At 40.3% G+C, this 23,913-nt stretch overlaps 1 protein-coding gene across 1 annotated transcript in view; it reads left to right on the plus strand.

Annotated features, from left to right (window-relative positions):
• CNTNAP2 (contactin associated protein 2) overlaps positions 1–23,913 on the plus strand; it is a 1,802,564-nt gene that overhangs the window by 1,210,686 nt on the left and 567,965 nt on the right. Inside the window, exon 13 of the mRNA XM_070424092.1 lies at positions 5,025–5,225. Within this exon, the coding sequence (XP_070280193.1) occupies positions 5,025–5,225 (201 nt within the window). The remainder of the gene's footprint in view (positions 1–5,024; positions 5,226–23,913) is intronic.

Genomic DNA, 23,913 nt, shown 5'->3' on the forward strand with positions numbered 1-23,913 from the left:
GTTATTCTTTGCCTTTTCCCCCTGATCTTTTTCTGGCTTTACCAGTCCCTGGTCAGAACTCCAGACATGCAAGGAATTGAGTTATTATGAGTGAATTACTTGAGAATCCAGGTAGGATAAGGACATGCAGTCATTGGGATAAGTAGCAGAGGGGTCTTTCTAATGTACTCATGTCAACATAATGAAACTGGGTAATCTTGAGACCCCCCCATTATTGCCAAGGAGAGGGATGCATTCACAATATGTCCCATGTGTGTCCCAGTATTTGAAACATATTAAATTAGCTGTATTTAAAACAATTTACAATGTGACAATTTTTTAAAAAATTCTTGCCTGAGGAAATGTTTTTATTGATTTTAGAGAGGGAGGGAAGGGGGAGAGAGAGAGAAACATCGATCAATTATTTCCCATACATGCCCCAATGGATTGAATCTGAAATATAGGTATGTGCCCTAACCAGGAATCGAATCCACTGCCTTTCAGTACAGGAGATACTAAGCTCTCAACAATTACAGAGGGCATTTTCATAACACACTAATCCAAAAAGAGTATTTGAAATACACTACTCTGTCAATTGTTTCTTTATGAAAATGAAATAGTGGCAGACACAGAATTCAGCATACACAGTAGTTTCTGTTTGCATTACACACATATCTAATAATGCATATTATATAAGCACACTGTGAATATAGGATTATTTTTCCACTATGATACTAGAAAATGGCACTCACATATGGAATTTAATGAACAAACAGAATTACCAAGCAAAATAGAGGCAAACTCATAGATAGAGAGCAGGCAGACAGCTCTGGTCAGGGGGTTTGGAGGGGAGTGATTAAAAGAGAGAGAAAGAGAGAGAGAGAGGAGAGAGAAGTAATAGACATGGACAATAGTGTGGTGATTGTGGAGGTGGGGGTGCAGGTGGAAGAGAGCATAGAAGGGGTAAATGGTGATGGAAAAAATAAAATACTACCAAAATAAAGAAAATCTATACACCATAACCACCTTCTTTCTTCTAGATATGGGATACTTGCAAAATGCTTAACATCCATTTATGACTTAAGCTTTAATGGCTCCAAAGGAATCATTTCAATGTGTAATATGCAAGCATTAAAAAATAATTTGCAAGATGCATCATCAGTAATTGCTTTATGCCATCAATTGGAGCTTATGTATTACTTTTTATAATGCCACGACATTAAAAGTTTTAAATGTTTATAAAGATATATGTATATTTTTCAAAACTTTTCTAAGGTAGAATGTTATTGATGCAAAGAATAGTGTCAGATAATAAGGTAAAGCATGTTACTTTAACTTGCTCCAGATTTCCACCAATAGCTTTCCATCTTACTTGAGGTCCCACCCAACCCATCTTTATTAGATCTCTGCTCTTCTTTCCTTCTTCCTCACTCATGGACCTCCTCCTAAACCTGAACGATACCAACAATACTCCAGAGTTAGAATATTTGTATTTGCATCCCTCTGTCTGGAATCCTTTTCCCTAGTCACATGACTTGCTTAATAATGACCTTATTTATCTAAATGTGACATTTCCTCTGTGTTTAAAAATGCAATCCCCATACACATGGTCTATTCTTCCCTTCCCTGATTTAGTTTTGTCCTCACCATGATCACTTGCTAACTAACTAACTAACTAACTACACACACACACACACACACACACACACACATATATACACACACATATATATACATATAAAACTGTAAATTTTTGGCTTATTATGTTTTGCCCCCCTAAAATGTAAGAATGTAAGCTACAAAAAATTTATGAATGCTTTTCACTCTGTGGTTTCCCCAGTGCCTACATCCATATCTGTTATAAAGTAGGGACTCAATAATAAATGAACGAGTGGGCTCTAAAACAAACATAGATAACCCTTGAACACAAAGGGTTTGAAGTGGGCAGGTTCACTTATATGTGGAAGTTTTTTCAACAAATGCTAAAACAGTATTTTCTCTTATATATGATCTTCTTAATAACATTTTCTTTTCTATAGCTTACTTTATTGTAAGAATCCTATATAATAAAAGGCTAATATGCAAATCGACTAAATGGCGGAATGACCTGTTGCTATGATTTGCACTGACCACCAGGGGGCAGATGTTCAATGCAGGAGCTGCCCCCTGGTGGTCAGTGTGCTCCCACAAGGGGAGCGCTGCTCAGCCAGAAGCCGGGCTCATGGCCAGCAGGCACAGCGGCGGTGGCAGGAGCATCTCTCGCCTCCGTGGCAGTGCTAAGGATCCCTTGGGGATGTCCACCTGCCGGCTTAGGCCCACTCCCCGCTGCAAGAAGGTGCAGGCCGGCTGAGGGGACCCTCCCCCCCAAGTACACAAATTTCATGCACTGGGCCTCTAGTACAGCATAAAATCCATATAACATACAGCATATATGTTAATCAATTGTCTATATTATCAGTAAGGCTTCTGGTCAACAGTAGGCTATTAATAGTTAAGTTTTGGGAGTGTCAAAAGTTATACACAGATTTTTGACTGCACAGGGGTCAACAACCTTCACCCCCATTCTGTTCAAGGATCAGCTGTGTAAAGAAGATGGTGCACAATGGGTAGATACTGAAATGTGTGCAGGGAGGGGAAGTTTAGGGTCAAAAAGACCAAAATATTAGAAACTCATCAATATTAACAAATGGAATAATGTCATTACAGTTATTGACAGAGAACATAAATGAATGACCATTTTTTTACTTGCTTAATGTTTCCCTTTATGAACTTTATTTTGTGTATATCAAAAAAGGGATCATTGCCAGAACCGGTTTGGCTCAGTGGATGGAGCATCGGCCTGCGGACTCAAGGGTCCCGGGTTCGATTCCGGTCAAGGGCATGTACCTTGGTTGCGGGCACATCCCCAGTGGGGGACGTGCAAGAGGCAGCTGATCGGTGTTTCTCTCTCACCGATGTTTCTAGCTCTCTGTCCCTCTCCCTTCCTCTCTGTAAAAAAATCAATAAAATATATTAAAAAAAAAAAAAAGGATCATTATCCTTTGGAAAAGGGTATGATTAGAATGCTATTCCATCATGAGTTAAAGAAAGAGTGTTCTGAAGTATTGCTACAGGGCAAGGTTACTGGTAAGGATTTAAAAAAAGTGGGGGGGAATAGAATGTAAGATTCAGGAATTCTATGTCAAAGTCTGATTGTAACCTAATTTAATTAATGGATCTTTAATTACGTGAAGGTAAATCTGCAGGCCTGGATATAAATGACAATCAGTTTGGTGTCAGGATCGTGTCAGAAATGACAGAATTGCCCTAACCGGTTTGGCTCGGTGGATAGAGCATCGGCCTTTGGACTCAAGGCTCCCAGGTTCGATTCTGGTCAAGGGCATGTACCTTGGTTGCAGGTATATCCCCAGTGGGGAGTGTGCAGGAGGCAGCTGATCGATGTTTCTCTCTCATCGATGTTTCTAGCTCTCTGTCCCTCTTCCTCTCTGTAGAAAATCAATAAAATATATTTAAAAGAAAAATAGAAATGACAGAATTACTCAAATATATTATAGCTGCTTTGCTGTATCAGAGGAGCTAAAGGAAGGCAGATCTGATCAGGCCAAAGGTAAAACTGGAAATATCATTATCCTATAGAGAATAAATTAATGTAGGAGGCACCGTAACAGGATTTGTTTCCATTGATTTAAGAGCAGCTGGAAAGTGTTCAATGCAGAAACCTGTTGTTACAGATAAAGGGAAATTATTGCTTGGTGGAGTTTAAGAGTTGGCCTCCTAGAATCTGCTCAGATCATCATTGCAGAGCAGAACTGGAATCAAAGTGATTTTTAAAAGTTCCTACATCAAGTATTTGTATCCTATTTATTTTTTGTAAACTCGTTCTTCTATGCAACTAATATTTTTGAAGGCCCTGTATATGCCTATCGCCGTTCTAAGCACCTTGCATACAGCATTGAGAACAATCCCTGCTTTCTTTCCATCTCATGTGAGGAGAGAGACGTAAAAAATAATTAAAATGTGCACTAAGTCAGATGAGATCAATGCTATGGAGAAAAACAAAGTGGATGGGGAGATGGAAGGCAGCTGTGAGTGGGGCGTGGGCATGGGGCGTGGGGTGGGGGTGGGCGGGACTCAGCAAAGGAAAGGTTAGCCTTGGAGCAAAGACAGGGGAGAAGACAGAAAGGCTCCAGGAGGGACCTGCCTGACGTGTTGGAGGAGAGCACGGAGGTCAGTGTGGCAGGAACCCAATGAGCCAGGGGGAGATTAGCAGGGCCAGAGGGAGAAGCGACAAGGAGGACAAGGAGGGCTGGGATTATCGAGGGCCTTCAGCCATTTTAAGACCTAGACTTTTACTCCAAACAAAACCAGGTGCCAGGTGAGGGCTTTGAGCCGAGTATCAGAATCATGGCCACATAGCGATGCTTCCCATTCAGACATACCCTGGTTTTAATTTAGCCACATCGTTCTTACATCTGCTTCGCCTCTTCACACACTGAAATGCCCAAGATAATTTCTCATGCGCATTATCTCACCTGTAGAGCATTTCAATACCCGAGAATGCAGTGTCTAATTTCACCCAAAAGGTCAGGTTGGGGAGAACATTTGTTGACAAGATGAGGAGGAAGATTCTGCACGTACAGGATCCAGAGACTTAAGAGAGTGGAGGTAATTTAGGAAGGAGCAGAATGCTGTTCTGCTGGAGGAGTGATGGGCCTGAGTCAGGAGGAGTGGGAACACAGTAGGCCTCACTTTCCATGCTGGTGACATCAGAGCATCCGCCAGGTACTCAGGCTATTTGTTTTCACTTGCAGGATATATCTTGTGTTTGTTTTTCTTTTTTAAAAAATTCCTTTTCTACTTTGTTCATGTAAACAGAACTTAGGTATGAGAAAAGGGTAGTGGTCACTTTAAGAATTACTCTACTTAACTCTGTCTACATCAGCTCCTGGAAAATACCAGTGAAAGTGTAGCTCAATTATTTTCTGGCATTGGAGGGAGCATTTGCATACTAATAACCCATTGCTGTGGCATTTTTCTCCCCACAGAGGACAAAGTGTGGACCATCGTGTCTCACGATCTACAGATGCAGACCACGGTGGTGGGCTACACCCCAGAGAAGTACTCGGTGACCCAGCTCATGTACAGCGCCTCCATGGACCAGATCAGCGCCATCACCAGCAGCGCCGAGCACTGTGAGCAGTACATCTCCTACTTCTGCAAGATGTCCAGGTTGTTGAACACCCCAGGTAGGCTGCCAGTGGAATGTTACTTTTAATTACGGTCTCAGCTGGTGCTTGGAATTGCCCAAACAATCCAACAGGTGTGGCTTGCTAGCATAGAGCCCAGAGTGGAGAATGCTGGCAGCGGTGAGAAAGTAAAATAGAATGATGGTCTGTGTTTCCAAAGGATATACTGGAAATATCTTTACCCCAAAAGCCATCTGTTCTGGGGTTCTTGGCAGACAATTGAACATGTTGATAGGAAAGTCAATGCCCCCAACTATAGTGTAAGAGTGGGAATAAAGGATGCGCTGGGATTCAGAGAAACAGTGGCTGGCTCCGCCTTGCTCTCCCCAGGTGTGTGACTTTAGGGGAGTTCATTGAATTCATTCCTTAGTGCCCAACGTCTTTTCAGTCAAATAGGGATCATGATACTTATTTCAGGGTAATTGTGATGATCTAATGAGGTTATGTACTATTTATTATAGGGTTTGATGCACTTAAGGACTTAATAAATAGCAAATAGTATATTGATTATTTTTTTAAATATTAAGCAATTTTGGAAGTGGCATTATGTCAGAGACCAATGGACTAATCAATGGCTAAAATCATGTTGAATCAGAGCTGGTGTTGTAAGGAGTAACTTACAGAGAAGAATAATAAGCAGAACAGTACACAATATTATGAAGACTTGAGTGTTCTTTATGTCCAAAGTCTAGTGCTAAAATTACAGATGAGTGTAACCTATGAACTCCAGAAAAGTAAAATAGGAAGACAATTGGTTTAGGCAGTTAGAGCATCTGCTGTTGGGAGAAAGAGAGGATTGATGCAGAAAGGCTTGAGGCTGGTGAAATAGCATAAGCAAAATCTAGAAGAGAACACGAATGACCTTTAGGCCATTCTGGGAGCAAAAGCAGAGTTGGTGGTGAAGAGCAGTAGGAAACTGGTTGCAGAGAAGAACTGGAGGACACAGATGCCATGCCGTGGAGTTGGGATTTCTCCTGAAGGCCAGGGCTTCTCAGAATGTCATGTGCCTTAGAATAACCTCCAGAGGCGAATAAAATGGACTGCTAGGCCCCCTTCCTGAGTCTCTGATTCCGCAGGTCTGAGGAGTGACTTGTGAATTTGCATAGGTAATGCATCCTATGGACTGGATTGTGCCCCCTCCCAATTCACAGGTTGAGGTCCTAATGCCCAATGTGAATAAGAGATAGAGCTTTTCGGAGAAAATTAGACATTAAGTCTGGTTTCCTGATCTGATTGGATCGGTGGCCTTTTTTTTAAAAAAATATATATTTTATTGATTTTTTACAGAGAGGAAGGGAGAGGGATAGAGAGTTAGAAACATCGATGAAAGAGGAACATCGATCAGCTGCCTCCTGCACATCTCCCACTGGGGATGCCCACAACCCAGGTACATGCCCTTAACCGGAATCGAACCCGGGACCTTTCAGTCCGCAGGCCAACGCTCTATCCACTGAGCCAAACCGGTTTCGGCGGATCGGTGGCCTTTTAAAAAGGGGAACAGTGAGCTCTTTCTCTCTTCATCATGTGAGGACATATGAGAAGGCCGGGAGGAGAGCTTTCATTAGAAATCAAACTGGCCAGCACCTTGGTCTTGGACTTCCAGTCCCAAGACCTATGAGAAAATAAATACCTTGTTTAAGCCAGAGCCTGTGAGGTTTTGTTATGGCAGCCCAAGCGGACTGATAACAGTGAGTGCCCGAGTGATGCTGACATTGCTGGGTGAGAGACTGCTTTTGATCCTGTTTCCAGTGTTAAGAAACGTCAACCAAGGACTGTAAAAATCAAGGCACAATGAATGAATCTCATCAGCTTGTCTGCACTCAGTTTTATGAGTGAGGGCTCCTTATTGAAGTTTATTCCAAGATTTCCATCAGTAGGTCTCCAGTTCTGGGGTGAGGATGAGGATAAGGGGAAATTGCTGACCAGAAAAATAACTTCGTACCATCCGCTTTATTTTCTCCCCTTCTATTAAACTCCAAAGTGAACTTTGACTTTTTCAATTTTGTTTTGGTGGTTAAAAAACAACCACACACACAATGCAACTTCCAAATGAGTTTAACTTACAGTTCAGACACCAGGGGAATGAGGTTGGAGGTAAGAAAAGCAATTTGCCTTTAGTGCTTTGGTCTTGCAGTTCATTCCTCTCTTCCCTCGTTGAGACCCTCTGTCCTTGCCCCCAGCCACCAATCAGCCTCACTCACTATCACCCTCCTTTTCAAAACACAGGGCATCCCGAACATCAGAAGAATAGGATAAATTTGATTTTAAACAATGTTTTACTTACATGTCTAATAATAAGCTAAATACAACTTAAGCTTCAAGACACCTTTTCTGAGGAAGAACTACTAAACTTAAATTAAGAGTTAGTTGTTAACAATAACGATTTTTTAAAAAGAGTGAATTGTTCATCTGAACAATAAACACACTATGTTCTTTGTGTTTTCAGATATGTGTAGGTTATTACTCTACTTAATGAATTGACCTTGACAATCAATTTATCATATGCTTCTTGCCTTTTGGTACTTGCCTCTCAGTATCAAATTTTCACCCACATTGGTACTTAATATTTACTGATTGGAACGAAATGAAAAATATATAGTTTTAAATGTTGCCTCATCCAAACTTCAGGCAGTTGTTTTTACTCTTACTATTTCTTAAATCCTCACTGGATGATATGATTATTGATTTGAGAGAGAAAAGAGAGAAACATCATTGTGAGAGAGAAACATTGATCAGTTGTCTCCCTGAGGTGCCTCCATCTGGATCGAACCTGAAACCTTTTAGTGTATGGGACGATGCTCCAACCAACTGAGCCACCTGGCCTGGGCCAGGCAGTTGTTTTTAAACAAGTATGTACATCAGAATTTTTAGGTAGCTTTTCAAAAGTGCTGATTGCCCAAACTGATTTGATAGTACTTGGTTGGGCCCATGAATGTTTGCTTTCAACAAACATCCCCGGGTAATTCTCTGCAGGACATTAACAAACCATCCTTCATTTCTGCCCTGAAGGTTTCTCAGGTAAGATTTTAAGGTGTCAGTCCTCCATGTGGGAGAAGATTAAAGGGAATATTAGGACATGTCTGGCCCATTGGAATAAAATGTCATACATAATTATCTGCTTCTTCAGCTAAAATAAATTGGCATAGTAGTACTTTTTAAATCTTTTTCATAGACCAGTCTCTAAATATTGTAAAGTGAATTTCAGCCTCCCCTTCTGAGTCATTTTTTCACATTTTCAATTTTTGTGTTCCAGGCTCACTAATCTGTAGAATAGCTGAGGCAAGGAAAAGGATTGGTTGATATAGCAGGCTTTCTTGTGTTGTTGTGTTCTGTATATCCTATATAATAAAAGCCTAATATGCTAAGTGCCTGGTCGTTCAAGCAATCAAAGTGTAATGTGCTAATTTTATGCTAAGGCTGCTCAACTACTCGCTATGACCAGGGGTAGATTTTGAAAAGCTACCTTCCACTGATGACCAGGGGCAGATACTCCGACCAATAGGTTAGCTTGGTACTGGGGTCTGGCTGATCAGGACTAAGTGAAACAGGCTGGACATGCCCTGGAGCCCTCCTGCAGTCCCTCCCTGGCTGGCCAACCTCCTGCATCCCTCCTCGGCCCCGATTGTGTACCAGTGGAGTCCCTCAGCCTGGCCTGCGACCTCTCACAATCTGGGCTTAGGGTCCTCTCCCCCAAGGGCATGAATTTCATGCACTGGGCCTCTAGTGTCCAAATAAGAAAGAACACAATTTAATAAAAATCTTTAATTTGCTCTTTTAGGGAGCTGATGTTGTTATAATTGTTTTTCCCCTATTCCTGGTAACATTCAATTTTAAATATCCATTTACTCATTCTTAACTAAGACTGAATTATATTGCAACTTCTGTAGTAGTACTTGTGACATCTGTTGGAATACAAAGCACATTCATTATAGTCGTGGCAATTAAAATGAATATCAAATGAGTTTATAATAGCTATGCATTTAAAATGTTATTTTTTTTCTAAGAGTCTTACTCAAAGACTGCAGTTGGGACTCTATAGTTTCTAATGATATTTATGATAAAGAGTTGATTTTATATGCATATGGACTCTTTTATTTTGATAGATGTTTGGTTGTGCCATACCATTAGCTAACAAATGTAGAATTATTCATTATTGATTTCTCACCACTTTTAAAAGGATAGTAATATATGACTTGCAATGTTATATCTTCTTTTTATCACCACAAAATTTAAAAATGGAATCAATTTTAAGGTAATTCTTGGTCATATCTGTTTCTGCAATGTAGCTATTAGTTCAGTTGTCCTTAACCAACTTTATGGAAACAATATAAACTATTTTCTTTCACAGAAGAGTCTATTTGGAATGAGAAATACTAATTTGGGAATGGAGAAATTAATTCTACCCACATTAATGCTATCTAAAACCCACAAAAAAGTTAGCATATCATATTTATATTCTAGGAATTACAAATGTAATAATATCTGAAGTGATGAAAGGTAAGAATCATTAAATTATGAAATCTACTTCTGAAATAAAAACCCAAGAATTTGAATTTGATAAATTAGACACCAAGAGAAAGTTTCATTAGATCCCATTTGAGTGAAGTCTTAGTCAATAATACTAATGCTTTTAGGTGGCCAACATATTTCTCTGTATCTCAACAAGTCCCACACCTGCTTTTAAAATGCTATGTGTGTACCTTAAATGCACTGAGTCATGTATTCATTTTACAAATCATTATTACTTAAGAATTTCCCACTGAAGTACTTTTTCCCTACATATACAAAGATTTATTTAATTGTGGAGGTATAAAATTTCTATTTTCTATTTTCTGATGATATTTACTATTGTTTTCATTGTTTTACAGTGTCTCATTTCTTTTAATTTCTCAAAATAATCTAGTTCTCATCAGTCATAGTTTTATTGCTTCTTTTGTTGAAAGAAGCAATATAAATTATCCATCCTTTTGGGTGGTTTATTATTAGATTTTGTATCTATTGAAAAAGAGTTATGTTCACAATTTTTGCCTGTAAAGTAAGCTGTGTAAAATTCAATATACTTTCATGATACTAAACTGTGATTTAATGGCATCCAAAAGACAGGAAAGCATGACTCTGGCATTATAACTTATAACCTATTTTTAGAAAAAAAGTTCTAAACTTTGGCAAAGTGAATTTTCCAAGTCTGTGTTATGCATTCTAAGAAACCATGATGTTTAACTTTTGAAACAACATAACTAAAAACATGGCCCAATTACAGCTAAAGAGTAGCATTTTCAATAAATGAGATTTATTGTGACTAATCAGTATATTAACCAGGCACCCCAATGGGGACCCCCACCCTGATCCAGGACACCCTTCAGGGCAAACCATCCAGCCCCCACCCGTGCACCAGGCCTCTATCCTATATAGTAAAAGGGTAATATGCCTCCCAGCACCAGGATCAGCGGAGCCGCGAGGCCTCCCGGCACCGGGATCAGCATGACAGGGGGCAGTGACCAAGCCCCCTGATCGCCCTGCGGCTCTGTGTGTGACAGGGGGCAGGGCCACAACCTCCCTATCCGCCCTGCTCTGTTCGTGACAGGGGAAGGCACCCCAACCCCCTGATCAGCCCTGCTCTGTGCCTGATAGGGGGGAGCTCCCCAACCCCCTGATCGCCCTGCGGGTCTGTGTGTGACAGGGTGCGGTGCCCCAACCCCCCCATGGCCTGCTCTGTGTGTGACAGGGTACGGGGCCACAACCCCCCACTCCCCCCCATGGGCCCTGCTCTGTGTGTGACGGGGTAGAGCCATAACCTCCCCATCAGCCCTGCCCTGAGTGTGACAGTGGCGGCGCCCCAACCCCCTGATCCGGCCTGCTCTGTGTGTGACAGGGGGCGGCACCCCAACCCCCTGATTGCCCTGCTGCTCTGTGTGTGACAGGGGGCGGGGCCACAACCTCCCTATCCGCCCTGCTCTGTTCGTGACAGGGGAAGGCGCCCCAACCCCCTGATCAGCCCTGCTCTGTGCCTGATAGGGGGGAGCTCCCCAACCCCCTAATCGCCCTGCAGCTCTGTGTGTGACAGGGTGCAGCGCCCCAAACTGCCCCCCCCCACGGGCCCTGCTCTGTGTGTGACAGGGTAGAGCCATAACCTCCCCATCGGCCCTGCCCTGAGTGTGACAGGGTGCAATGCCCCAACCCCCTGATCGGCCCTGCTTTGTGTGTGACAGGGGGCGGTGCCCCAACTCCCCTATCAGCCCTACTCTGTGAGTGACAGAGGGGAGCTCCTCAACCCCCTGATGGGCCCTGCTCTGTGCATGACGGGGGGAGCTCCCCAACCCACTAATTGACCCTGCTCTGTGCGTGACAGGGTACGGAGCCCCAACCCCCCTGATGGGCCTTGCTCTGTGAGTGACAGAGGGGAGCTCCTCAACCCCCTGATTGGCCCTGCTCTGTGCATGACAGGGGGTGTCGCCGCAACCTCCCCATTGACCCTGCCTTGAGTGTGACAGGGAGCGGTGCCCCAACCCCCCAATTGGCCCTACCCTGAGCGTGACTGAGGGTGGCATCGCAACCTCCAGATCTGCCCTGCTCTGTGCATGACAGGGGGCGGCGCCCCAACTCCCCAATCAGCCCTGCTCTGAGCCCGACCAGGGGCTGCACCTAGGGATTGGGCCTGCCCTCTGCCACCCAGGAGCGGGCCTAAGCCAGCAGGTCATTATCTCCCTAGAGGTCCCAGAATCTGAGAGGGCACAGGCCGGGCTGAGGGACCCCCTCTTCCCAAGTGCACAAATTTTTGTGCACCGGGCCTCTAGTACATTTAGAATTCATGGTGATTTCTAGAAAATTTGGTGTGAATATTTTGCACTGGGTCATCCCTCTTCCCCTATTTACAAAGGTTACATCTGGAGGGAATATCAGGAGTTTTGGGGAAGCTTAGGGAATGAAATTAGATAGGGGTTTAGTGTTCTGTTGGCCAACATTTCAGTCTGGATTAAATCAGTGACACAGAACCAGTGAAAGATACATTGAGATAAATTGCATAGAATTGGTTCATGCAATTGTGAGGTGTGGCAAGGCAAGCTCAAAATCAGGAAAGGCAAACTGGGACCCTCAGGAAGCAGCTGAGGCTACTGTCCACAGAGAGAATTTCTTCAAGAATACTCAGCCTTACCTTAAGTCTTCTCAATGGATTGGATCAGGCCCATCCAGATTATCTGGCACAGTCACTCTCACTTATAGTCAACTGAGAATGGCCTTTTAGCACATCTGTAAAATAGCAACACCTAGATCAGTGTTTGGTTGAATAACTGGATGCTGTATCCTTGCAAAATTGACAGATGAAACTGACCATACCAGCCAGCTATGATTATTTTTTAAATGCACAGCTGAGAAATTCTAGAGTGGCAATGATTTATTCCCTCGGTTGTTCCACACGTACCTCTCTATGTCAGCATAGACAGGTTAGATTGACCTGTTCAAGGTGTTGAGGGAGCTTTCTTTCTCATAACTCTTCATTTCTGGTGTCAGATCACCAAATAAAATATCATTTTATGGTTGTAGCAATGGCAATTTAAATGAATCCAAGAAGATCAACTTTACTCATGAAGATAAGTCAAAGACAAAATTTTTCCTGTCTCTGTTGCTTCAAAAAAATAAAGTAAATACCTTTATTCCACATTTTAACCAAGATGACCTATGTCCACCAGAATATGACATTATTAACTTATTATTGGCTCAGAGTTCTGCCTAAAGGGAAGCATCTCCATTGATCTGATTAAGAACGTCCTATACCCATAACCTTAGGAAAACTACAGAATAATCTATCACCCCAACAACATTATTTTGCAGTTTATTTTTTTCTCTTATAATTGAATCAAATCCCATCACCATGCAAAGTCAAAGAAAAGTTAAAGAAACTCAGCAAAATCAAGTTGAAAAAATAATTTTTATAGAATTGTATACAAATGAAATAATACATATACTTTCATATACTTTGTTTCAAAGCCAATATGTTTTTCAATATGTTATTTTCCCACCAGTAAAGGATCAAGCTTCTCTAAAATACTAAGTCACTAAATGGTAGCTGGAATCTAAGCTGTTGCTTTTTCCTACAATTTACCAAAACCAGCCACTGGGTGGTTTTTATGACAGTGTGTAATGTTGCAACGTGTTAGTGGGCTAGCAATGCCATGGCCATTTCAACCTTTGTCTCCTATCTTCCGTTCTCTTAATGAAAATGATGACTTTTTCCTCTTGGTATTGGATCTGGAATTCAGGCTAAATATATTATCTTCTATATAGTTAGATAAATAATATTTAAAAATAGTGATCTCCAAATTAGTCTATGATATAAATTAAGGGAAAATGGCATTAACATTAATGCTTACCACAGATTATATATATTGGCACATTCAGTCCACCCCCAAACTTTGTAAGTTATGTCACTATTTCCACTTTATAACTGAAGAAACTTAACTTTATAAGGGTTAATTAACTCACTAAAGAAAAAAACAGTAAATGCAGTGTTGAGAGTCCAAACCAAGATTAAAATCTAGGCTTAGATGCCTCTAGACATCATGTATTTTTGGCCAAATGTTAAAAACTGAAGGAAGGGAAAGAGAAAGGGAAGGAGTGAAGAAGGAAGTGGAGGGAGGGAGGGAGGAAGGGAAGGGAGGGAGAAGAGTAAAGAGAAAATGGGGCTGGCTACCTAATAAGCTAATCGGTTTGGAGATTTTTCATTTTTTCTAGACTGCAGTATTACCATGTGCTTTCAGCATAATTAAAATGAAGGGTGAGGCATTTTTATTAAGCAATAGGCCAGAAGAGACTTTTATAAAAGCCTCATTTTGAAATCCTACCCTTTCCCCCACAATATTCCCAATTTAGCCCTGATAACTATATTTTTAAAAATATGGTTTAGATGACAGTATTTTTGGAACCATATTGAAAAACATTAGATGTGAAAGAAATAGAAAACATACCTTTCTTTCTATAGAGCACTTGACTTTCATGTTTTTTAATATCAAGGTATTTCAAAGACAGCAGCTGCATTGTATATTGATGAAATAGAAAAATGTTGCAAAAGGTTATCCACTTCCTTTCCGACATAAAATATGAAAAAAAGTTCATGTTTTCTTTTTTCCTTTTTTTGATCTTTTCAGAAGAAACTTTAATACCGAAGCCTAATACATTCAATCTGCCCAATGCTGCATTCTTAACTCAGCAATTTGCTGTTGACAGCTTGTTTGGAAATCTTATTAGAATGAGGAAGGAGATGGCGCGGTCTGCCAGTGGGTGATAGTGCCCCAGGGGCAGGCCTAGGACGCTGACATGATATCTGTACAGATTTATTCTCTTGGAGAGAGCATTGCCTTCTATCAAAATAATAAAGTAACTCTGTTTGCTCTTGTAAGTGGGAGGTAGAGAGGACAAGAGAGGTGTCTCCATGCTGGGTAACAGGAGGGAGGGGACTTAGTATACAGAGTGCAGGTGCGGGGAGGATAAGGGGACATGGGTAGGAGGTAGATGTCAGAAGGAACATGTGGTCCAGGCAGTGTGGTACAGTGGTTGAGCATTGACCTATGAATCAGGAGGTCATGATTCAATTCCCGGTCAGGGCACATGCCCAGGTTGTGAGCTCGATCCCCAGTAGGAGGTATGCAAGAGGCAGCTGATCAATGATTCTCTCTCATCATTGATGGTTCTATTTCTCTTTCCCTCTCCTTTCCTCTCTGAAAGCAATAAAAATACATATTTTTTTAAAAAAGGAACCTGGGAAGATACAGACCACTCTGTGGTACTGTCCAGTGAGACTGTTGATTATATTTAGTATTTCAGAATTTTTACAAAATTGTATTAGCCCAAATGTTAAAATCAGTACCACTCAGTACTGCTGTTGTACTATTTTGAGTATCATCTCAACACAGGGACAATGCAACGCAAATAAAATGTATAGAACTTGTGCGGGTATGGTTTCAAGACATAAAAAACAACAATGATCTGAGGAGGACAAATATAATTGGGGTTATATATGTAGGAGAAAGGTCTATAAAAATGAATCCTTGAGAAAACAAAAATAATGTTGAACTGCCTTGGAAATTTCATTTTTAATGATAAAATAGAAAAACAAAGAAATTGGGCTTCACTTATATGAGAGAGGATTTAGCCAAGATTTTATCTAAAGCGGCTTCTTCGGATAGTGTAGATGAAATGCCTCAACGTTTCAGAAAGGGAAAGGAACTTAGCGCACCTCATCCAATTCTGGAGGCTGAAATTACATCACATAGGGAAGTCTTGAAGCCTGTCTCTCAAGATACCTGACATTACCTCTAATGAGTTTTCTGCTGTTCAAAGTCAGATTCTTTTGATAGAACTTGATCTATCAGCGCACTCCAGTTTGTTCTCAAATATAATCAGAATCTGCAAGATTGAGCTCTACAATCAAAATGTCGCTGTTCTAATTTAAAATGAGAAGAGCAATTGCTGAAGGGATAGGATGGTCTGGCTGGTACATTCTAAGCAGGCGAGATGTATGGAGAGCCAAATTACACACCAGGATGCCAGTGCATCAATTTATAATGAAAAAATATATAATGCTGTGGGGATTGGAGACTCATTCTCCACCCTGCCAAATCTCTCCCTGTAGGCTGACCATGCGGGGAGCCAAATTAGAATCAGATGCCTGCTTCTTGAGCATGGAATCAGAACACCAGGAGCAGATGATGGTTTGGGAGTTAAAGGGAATAGACTCTTTGGACCATGAAGTCCTCTTTGTTTGGATGTAGTTGGATACAAAGTACATCTTGCTTCCTCTGCTTTGGCCTCCACATTGCCCTGTCTTTCCAGCTTCCTCCTGACCCCATCCTTTATTATTTAGCTCTGTTATACTATCAGTCAGGTTACAGTGGAGTCTTGCTGGCTTGGGAGCCATTTAGTCTCTTTGTGCTAATTGTGTTCCAATCCTTTCAGTAAGTGTTGATATTTTAGTTTAACTTGCAGGGGACACTTTTATCTTTAAAATACTTCAGCCCTGGCCAGGTGGCTCGGTTGGTAGGAGTATTATCCCATACATCAAAGGGTTGTGGGTTTGATTCCAAGTCAGGACACATACCTAGGTTGTGGGTTTGATCCCAGGTTGGGGTGCATACCAGAGACAACCGATCAATATTTCTCTCTCACATTGATGTCTCTCTCTCTCCCGCCCTTGATCCTCTATCTCTAAAAACATCAATAAACATATCCTCCAGTGCGGGTTAATAAATAAATAACATACAGTACTTCAGTGAGTCCCTCAAGACCCCAACACTGATGACCTAGGACAACAGAGAACAGAGACAATTACTTAAAGTTCTTTCCAATCCTATATTTTGTGGGGGAAAATGTTTCTAGTGCTATATTCTTACACACAGATATCTGAATTTCCTTTCCAAAGAATAGGAAAGACAAAATGAAAACTGTATAGACTTAGAAGAGGAGGCCTCCATATAACTAAATCTTTTATACTTTGTGTGTTTTATTTCAGTTCTGAGAAGGGGAAAAATGATAGATGTTTGTATTCACTTCCAGGAAACTTGAATTTTGGCTCCCCAGGGGGCTGAATGAAATATGCAGATGTAATAGTTTGCTTCTTAGTAGCTTTTATAGATATTTTGATCGTTTTCTTCACATTAGACCCTCCAATTTGGAATGGGCTGTGAGAGGAAGAAATTTGCTCAGAAAAAAAAAAAAGTCTATGACATGTGAAACCATTTACTTCCTGGAAGCTTTTATGATAACAAATACTAGTACTACCAAGATGAGAAATCATTGGGGTAAATAAATATTAGTATCTATCTGTGTGTTATTGTTGAAAATACTAAATGCAAGCCATGTGTTTCAGGTGAAACTCCACTGGAAAGCTGTCATAGAACATAAAAAAGATAATAAAAAAAGGAATACAAATGGCAGTGACTGAGAGTTATACAATTAATGTATAGCCAGATATAGTGAATTTAAGATTGACAGTAGATTTACCCTTGGGAAGGAAAAGGAGAGAAAGGGGATGGATGTTAATTTAAAGAACTCCAGGAACCTACCAAGATGTTGCCTAATGAGGTGATGTAATAAGAAGTATAACTTGATGCTACATTTGCATAATGCCTTTTTTCCCCTGAAGAGATTGCTTTGAAAGAATAACAAAGAAAATGAAGTGAGGTAGAAAACAAATAACCAAGCACAAATATTGTCTCAATGTTTACACATAATAAAAATAACTTCCTACCCTCAGATTTATTCTTTCTCCTGAGAGCCTGCCTGGATGTTCTCAGAATGTAAAATGATACTTAAATTAATTGATACTTTGGGATTTAGATTTCTTGATAACTGTGCCACTCAGGTACATAACATTCATCTCAATTTCTGAATCATGCAAAGTGGTGGTTGTGTGAGTCCTGCCCTGTTACTCAGCACCAGACAAATTCCCATAATCAGCTTTAATTGATACACAAACTGTTATGGTATAAATAAGGCAGCCTTTAACTAGATTGTTCAAAGAAGTCTATCTTTTGGCATTTATTCCATTTATTTTTTACTTTTTTTTTTCTTTTTATTGGGAGAACTTCCTCTTCCTGTAGATACCTGGTTTCTGAGCAACTCTGCTTATGCAAAGAGGAAAAGTTTTAGATTGCTCTGAGATGCCAGCACCCTCCTGCCCCTTCACCCACAACAAACATACACGTTAAACAGAAGTGCTTATCTCCAGACTCCTGTGTTCAAGGTGCTGCTGTCCTGGTTGTGGTTATGTTATACTTATTATAAATCTGTTTCTTGATGATGTTTGTGTCGATCCCAGGTCCCTTCTCTGCCCTGGGCCCTACCCACCTCTCGCAGCCATATCGGATGTATAATGCTCCAGTTAATTGAACCCCAAACTCCTATAGTTTCAGTGTTTTCTCTCCTTCTGTCTCAAGCACCCAAATGTTCTTATTGCATATTTGATGTCACTTTCTTTCTCTAACTCCTCCTTTCTAACATTCTTGCATTTTTACTTGAAGCCATATACAGGTGTCCCAAAAAATGTATACACACTTTGAATGATTATAAAGTCGGTGTTTATTAACATACAGTTCATTTTCAAAATTTAAAAGAATCTACAGAAATGAATAATATTTTTTTGTCAATGCCTGTTTTCAAACTGATAACCTTCTGGTCCAGGCACTGCTGATAACTCGAAGCAATGGAATTGCAAACATCAAGAATAATTTCTTTGGTAGTTGTGTGCCCTCTAGTCCTTGACAGTTGTTGGTCTTGTACCATAAACTTTTATCTTTTAAAATCCAGTGGCACTTTAGGATACACTTTTTAAAATTATGTTTTTATTGCTAATAAACAGGAAGGGAGAGGGGGAAAGAGATGGGCTGCCTCCTGCACGCTCCCTTCAGGGGATTGAGCCTGGAGACCCAGGCATGTGCCCTGACCAGGAATTGAACTGGTGACTTCTTGGTTCCTGGGTCGATGCTCAACCACTGAGCCACACCGGCTGGGCAGGATAAATTTTATTTGTTCAAAGCTTGGTCTGGCTTCCTCCATTATTTCAAATCAGTTATATCTGAAAAGGTGTTGAAATTAAGTGAGTTATCAGCTGTTAAACTCTATATACATTTTTTGGGGGGGACACCCTATATTTTGGTTATGTTTTAATGTTGCCAATTTCATCTCAAACACAGGTATAGAGAATAGATGGAATTGTATGTAACTTTTACCTTTGCTTGAAAACCTTTTGATAGTTTTTTTTTTTAACCTTCAGTAGAAAGAATCTAGTGTGGTGTGTGCTACTGCTGGGCTTCAGATAAAATTCTTCTGCTCTGACCTTCCAAATTCAGCCCTTTGCTCTGGTGACTGCTTCTTCATATGAGCACCCTCTGGTCTACAGCCTGTACTGTGACATGTACACTACCCTAATAAAAGGTTTGACTTCCATCTCAGTAACCAAAACCCTTTGTCCTTTCCATCTATATCACTAAGTGGTCCATCTGCCTAACTTCTCAGGAGGTATACTTGAGTCTTGGAGCTCTTGTAGGCTTGCAAGAAAGGCCAGTCCTTTCTTAGAAAATTCAATACCAATTTTTAATTTATCTCCTAATAATACCCAGGTCATGCATATATTAATTAAATACACAAACCCCCAAATCTGATTTCTTTAACATAAATGCAATATAAGACACTTTGCTCAATAAAGAGCCTCCGTTCCTCAAGGAACCCCGTATCTTTTACAAACGACATCCCAGGTTCTGCATCTTCATCACAGTCCAGAGGATGACATCCCAGCCTCGTCAGGAGTCATTTAGCCCTCGGATGGTTTGGCACAGCCCCTACACCTGCTCCCACATTGAGGGGCTGATTAACAGTGCATTGCAGCTCTTGGCAAGACAGAGCAGGAAATAAAATTAAGGTGTAGGGGTTAGGCAGGAAATGCAGATAAAATGACTTGGGAAATGTAGCTAAGCAAGATATAATTACCTAACTTATAATTAGCCCAGAACATCAGGCCTTCCATCCCTAAAGGCTTCTTTTTTTTTGCAAAGAAATAAGTGATGCCATCAAGAAGCAGATGGGACTTGTATGCATGTGGGTGAGTAATGGCCACTTCTTACCTCAAGAATAGCCTGCTCAGAATTTGGTTATAGCATTTCCTATTGACGATAAATCGGTAGCTTAATGGCTCATTATTTCTATGTCTTCCATTGCTTTGGGCTAGTGCAATTATTGCATTCTTTTAAAATGTTCTGTAAAAGTTCAGTAACATCTCTATATGCCTCTTGGCCTCTCTCATCTTATCACCTAAAACTACCCAGTAAATTAATACAACCAAGGAAAGCCAACAAATTTGATCAATTTGAATATGTCCGCAACAGTTGTTGGTATATTTTTTATTTTATTCCTTAAAAATGCTGTGATACATTTTGGGTTTGTAGAAAAGAGAAGATTACTCAGGTCTAGAGTGTGATTTTTTGCCCCATTCAGTGCTCCTGCTTCAATGGGGCTCTTTAAGTAGCCCTGTCGTCACAAGGTTGCTTAAAACAAAAGAAAGAGCCTGGCTGGCATAGCTCAGTGGTTGAGCATTGATCTATAAACCAGAAGGTCACAGTTCTATTGCTGGTCAGGGCACATGCCTGGGTTGAGGACTTGATCCCCAGTGTGGGGACTGCAGAGGAAGCCAATCAATGATTCTCTCTCATGATTGATGTTTCTATTTCTCTCTCCCTCTCCCTTACTCTCTGAAATGAATAAAAATATATTTTAAAAAATAAAATAAAAATCAAAGTAAAATAAAGTCCCGTTGGCTCAAGGAATGTACTGTGGAGAGAGGGTGACCTGATATTAGAAGGGTTCTGGTTTCTATTTATATAGTAGACAAAGGTAAATGTGATAGAAGGTCTAATTTGCTCTTTCCCTCGATCTATAATGTACAGGCATCTTAGGATGTTAAAAGTAACCTGGCCAAGGCTATGCTGCCTGTAGGAAATGGGTTTCAATTGTGTTTCCTTCGTGGAGTGGTACCCTGGAATTATTGGGCTGTATACTGTTTGCAATTATAACCACAAAAGCAGTTTAGCTTTTAACACCCTTTATTTCTAAATATGGACATGTTTACTTACCCATTCACCCATGCTGCAACTTATTAATTCTTTGTACCACTATTTCCTGAATATTGAATCTATGTAAATCACTTTGCTAAGTTCTGTGAATAATAAAAATAAAGTCCAGTTTTCTGTGTACTAAAATCTGTTTAACCACTAAAACATTAGCAGAGTATTAAACTAATACAAATTTTCCATTTTATATGAGGTGAAATGCAGAGTAGTGAAATAATTTAAAACAATGGTTCTTATATAATCATATATACAAATATATAATTTACATTTAAATATATATATATATATATATATATATATACATATATATATAATTTATAGGGATATAATTTTAGAAGTAGTAAACATGATTTCCCATAATGACTTCTTTAATGGGAACAAGCAAAATGCCTTAATGCTTATAAATGACTTGGAAGATGTCTGTTTGTAAACCAATCAGTTAGGGTAGTTATTCATTTTTGGAATACAAGGAGGAAACAAAAACAAAAAACCTTGTGAGTTAGACTGGGGCTTCCTAGCCTTGTTTTGATCAAGAATGTTAGCTCCATAAGGAAAGTGTCCCAGCGTTTAGAACTGTGCCTGGCACATGAGAATAAACATTATTATAATAACCATCAGTAGGATGATTGAAAATAGAACACAGAAGACATGTGAGCATCCCTATGCAGGGATATGATATAACTTTTCCTTCCAAAATAAACCGTCTCCTAGATTTTAGGAGGTTTTATTTCATTTTATAATATAAGTAGTTCCATTTTAATCATTGTCATTATTTATAAAACCCTATTTATCTTTATGTGACTTTCACCAAGTAAGAGCCTTACATTTCTCTTAAATGCATTCTGGCCAAGAAACATTACTAAGTGATTTGAGGACATCCGCTGGCATGGAGAAGAAAATGTTGTATTTGGGTATTTGTCTGTGATAGTAGGGATAGAACAGAGAGAGGATAAAACAAAAAGAATTGTCTTTGGGAGGGAGAGAAGGATGAGAAAGGTATTTCCTTCCACTCCAGAATAACATTCCACCTGCTTCTTAACCTGCCACTGGGTCTGCAAACTCACATAATGTGAAAAATCCATCTCAGGAATGTATAGTCTTGCTATCCTTGCATCCTTTTGTTTTGTTTTTACCACAATTATAAGATTTGTCATCAGAATCGAGATTCTCCTTCAAGATAATGCTGCGCTTCAGCTAGATCAGGGGATGAGGCATTCTGACATGTTACTGTCCTCTTTCCCGATAGAGCAGGGTTCGTGTTCTTTGATTACCATGAAATCTCTTTGGACCTGGGCTGCTAATAGGAATGGCTTCCCATCATGCTGAGGATGAAAACCAGTATTTTTATCTTGACTTTCCAGGGTCTTTCAGAGTCTGGCTCCTGACTATGTCTCTCACCTCATCTGTTGTTCTTTCTGTTGCTTGCATAGCTGGGAGCTAAAAAGCAGGGGTTCTGATCTGGTTCTGGGCTCCAACCCCAGTGCTTTTAGTCAACACACTACAGTGTCATTGCAGGCTCCTCACCTGCTCCCATACAGTGTACGCACCAGGAGGCCCACAGGTCTAACTGCAATCCTGTCCTCAACCTCAGACCAGCAATCTTCCTGAAGCCCAATTTTGTTAAAGTATAATATTCATAGGGTTATGTGTAAAAATCATAGTCACAATCCTTCATTACTTTTCACAAAGTAAATACACCCAGGGAACCAGGACCCAGACCAGGAAATAAAATATTGCCATGGCCCAGCAGACCCCTGGCAACCCTGTCAGCATCTACTTTCCCCGGGGAGAACGCTGTCTTGACTTCTGAAACCACAGATGTGTTTTTCTGTTCTTGAACTTCATATAAGAGTACAATATGCACTGTTTTGTGTCTGGCTTCCTTCGCCCGATGTTGAATTGGGGAGATTCATCTGTGTTGACGGTATTCCCATTTCTCGTTTCTGTGTGTGTGAGTGCACTACAGCTGGGTTCTGTTTTGCTGTAGATGGACATTTGGATTGTTTCCAACTTGGAGATGATCCGCACAGCACTGCCATGAACAATGCTGTGCATGTCTTCTGGCGAGTACATACATATATACACTCCGTGAGAGAGATGTCTAGACTCTAGATTTTGACATATGTATGTTCAGCTTTTACTAGGGCTGCAGGTTTTTCAAAGTAACTCTACCAGCAAATATATGAGAGTTCCCATGACTTTGGATCCTTGCCAATGTTTGTAAGTGTGTCTCTATCATTTTAGCCATTCTCCTGGGTATGTAGCTCTTTCAAAAAAACATTTTTTTTTCCTTAAAATAACTAATTCATGTTAACTTTAAACAAAGGATGAAACTCAGATAAACAAAGGAGAGACATTAATTAAGTTTAGCAAAGCGAACAGAGATGAGATATTAAAAATCACCTGCAGTTCACCACCCAGAGATAACTACTAATAACATCTCCGGTGTTAATCTTAGACTTTCTCTATATTTATGCGTTGTAATACAGAAAACAAGGTTATACTTAGCTTTGTGTTACTTAATTTAACAAAAATGCAGTGAAAAGCTTTCAGTATAGATAAATATATTTCTGCAACATGATTTTTTTTTGTTTGGTTTTTGTTTGTTAATCCTCATCCAAGGACATTTTTTCCATTAATTTTTTAGAGAGAGTGGAAGTGATGGGGAGACACAGAGAGAGTAACATGGATGTGAGAGAGACACATCTATTGGTTGCCTCCCACACACACCCCTACCAGGGCCGGGGATGGAGCCTACAACCCAGGTACATACCCTTGGCCGGAATTGGACCTGCAACCCTTCAGTCCACAAGCTGATGCTCTAATCACTGAGCAAAACCGGCTAGGGCTGCAGATTGAATTTTAATATCTAAATAAGGTTTTATCAAAAACCATTAGTGTTAAAATTAACGTATTGTGACCATATCTTTGCACAGGTCCCTCATTCATTAATTTTTAAAAATAAAATCCTAACATGGAATTGCTGAGTGAAAGGTATGTCCTTTGTTCAGGTTTTTGAAGGATATTGGTCCAATAATATTGTACTCCACCCTGCCATATGCTGTCAGCCTCCT

The sequence above is a fragment of the Myotis yumanensis genome, unplaced genomic scaffold, assembly GCF_028538775.1.
Source record: "Myotis yumanensis isolate MYYU_CA2020_CCGP unplaced genomic scaffold, mMyoYum1.0.hap1 SCAF_9, whole genome shotgun sequence".
Classification (NCBI taxonomy): Eukaryota; Metazoa; Chordata; class Mammalia; order Chiroptera; family Vespertilionidae; genus Myotis; species Myotis yumanensis.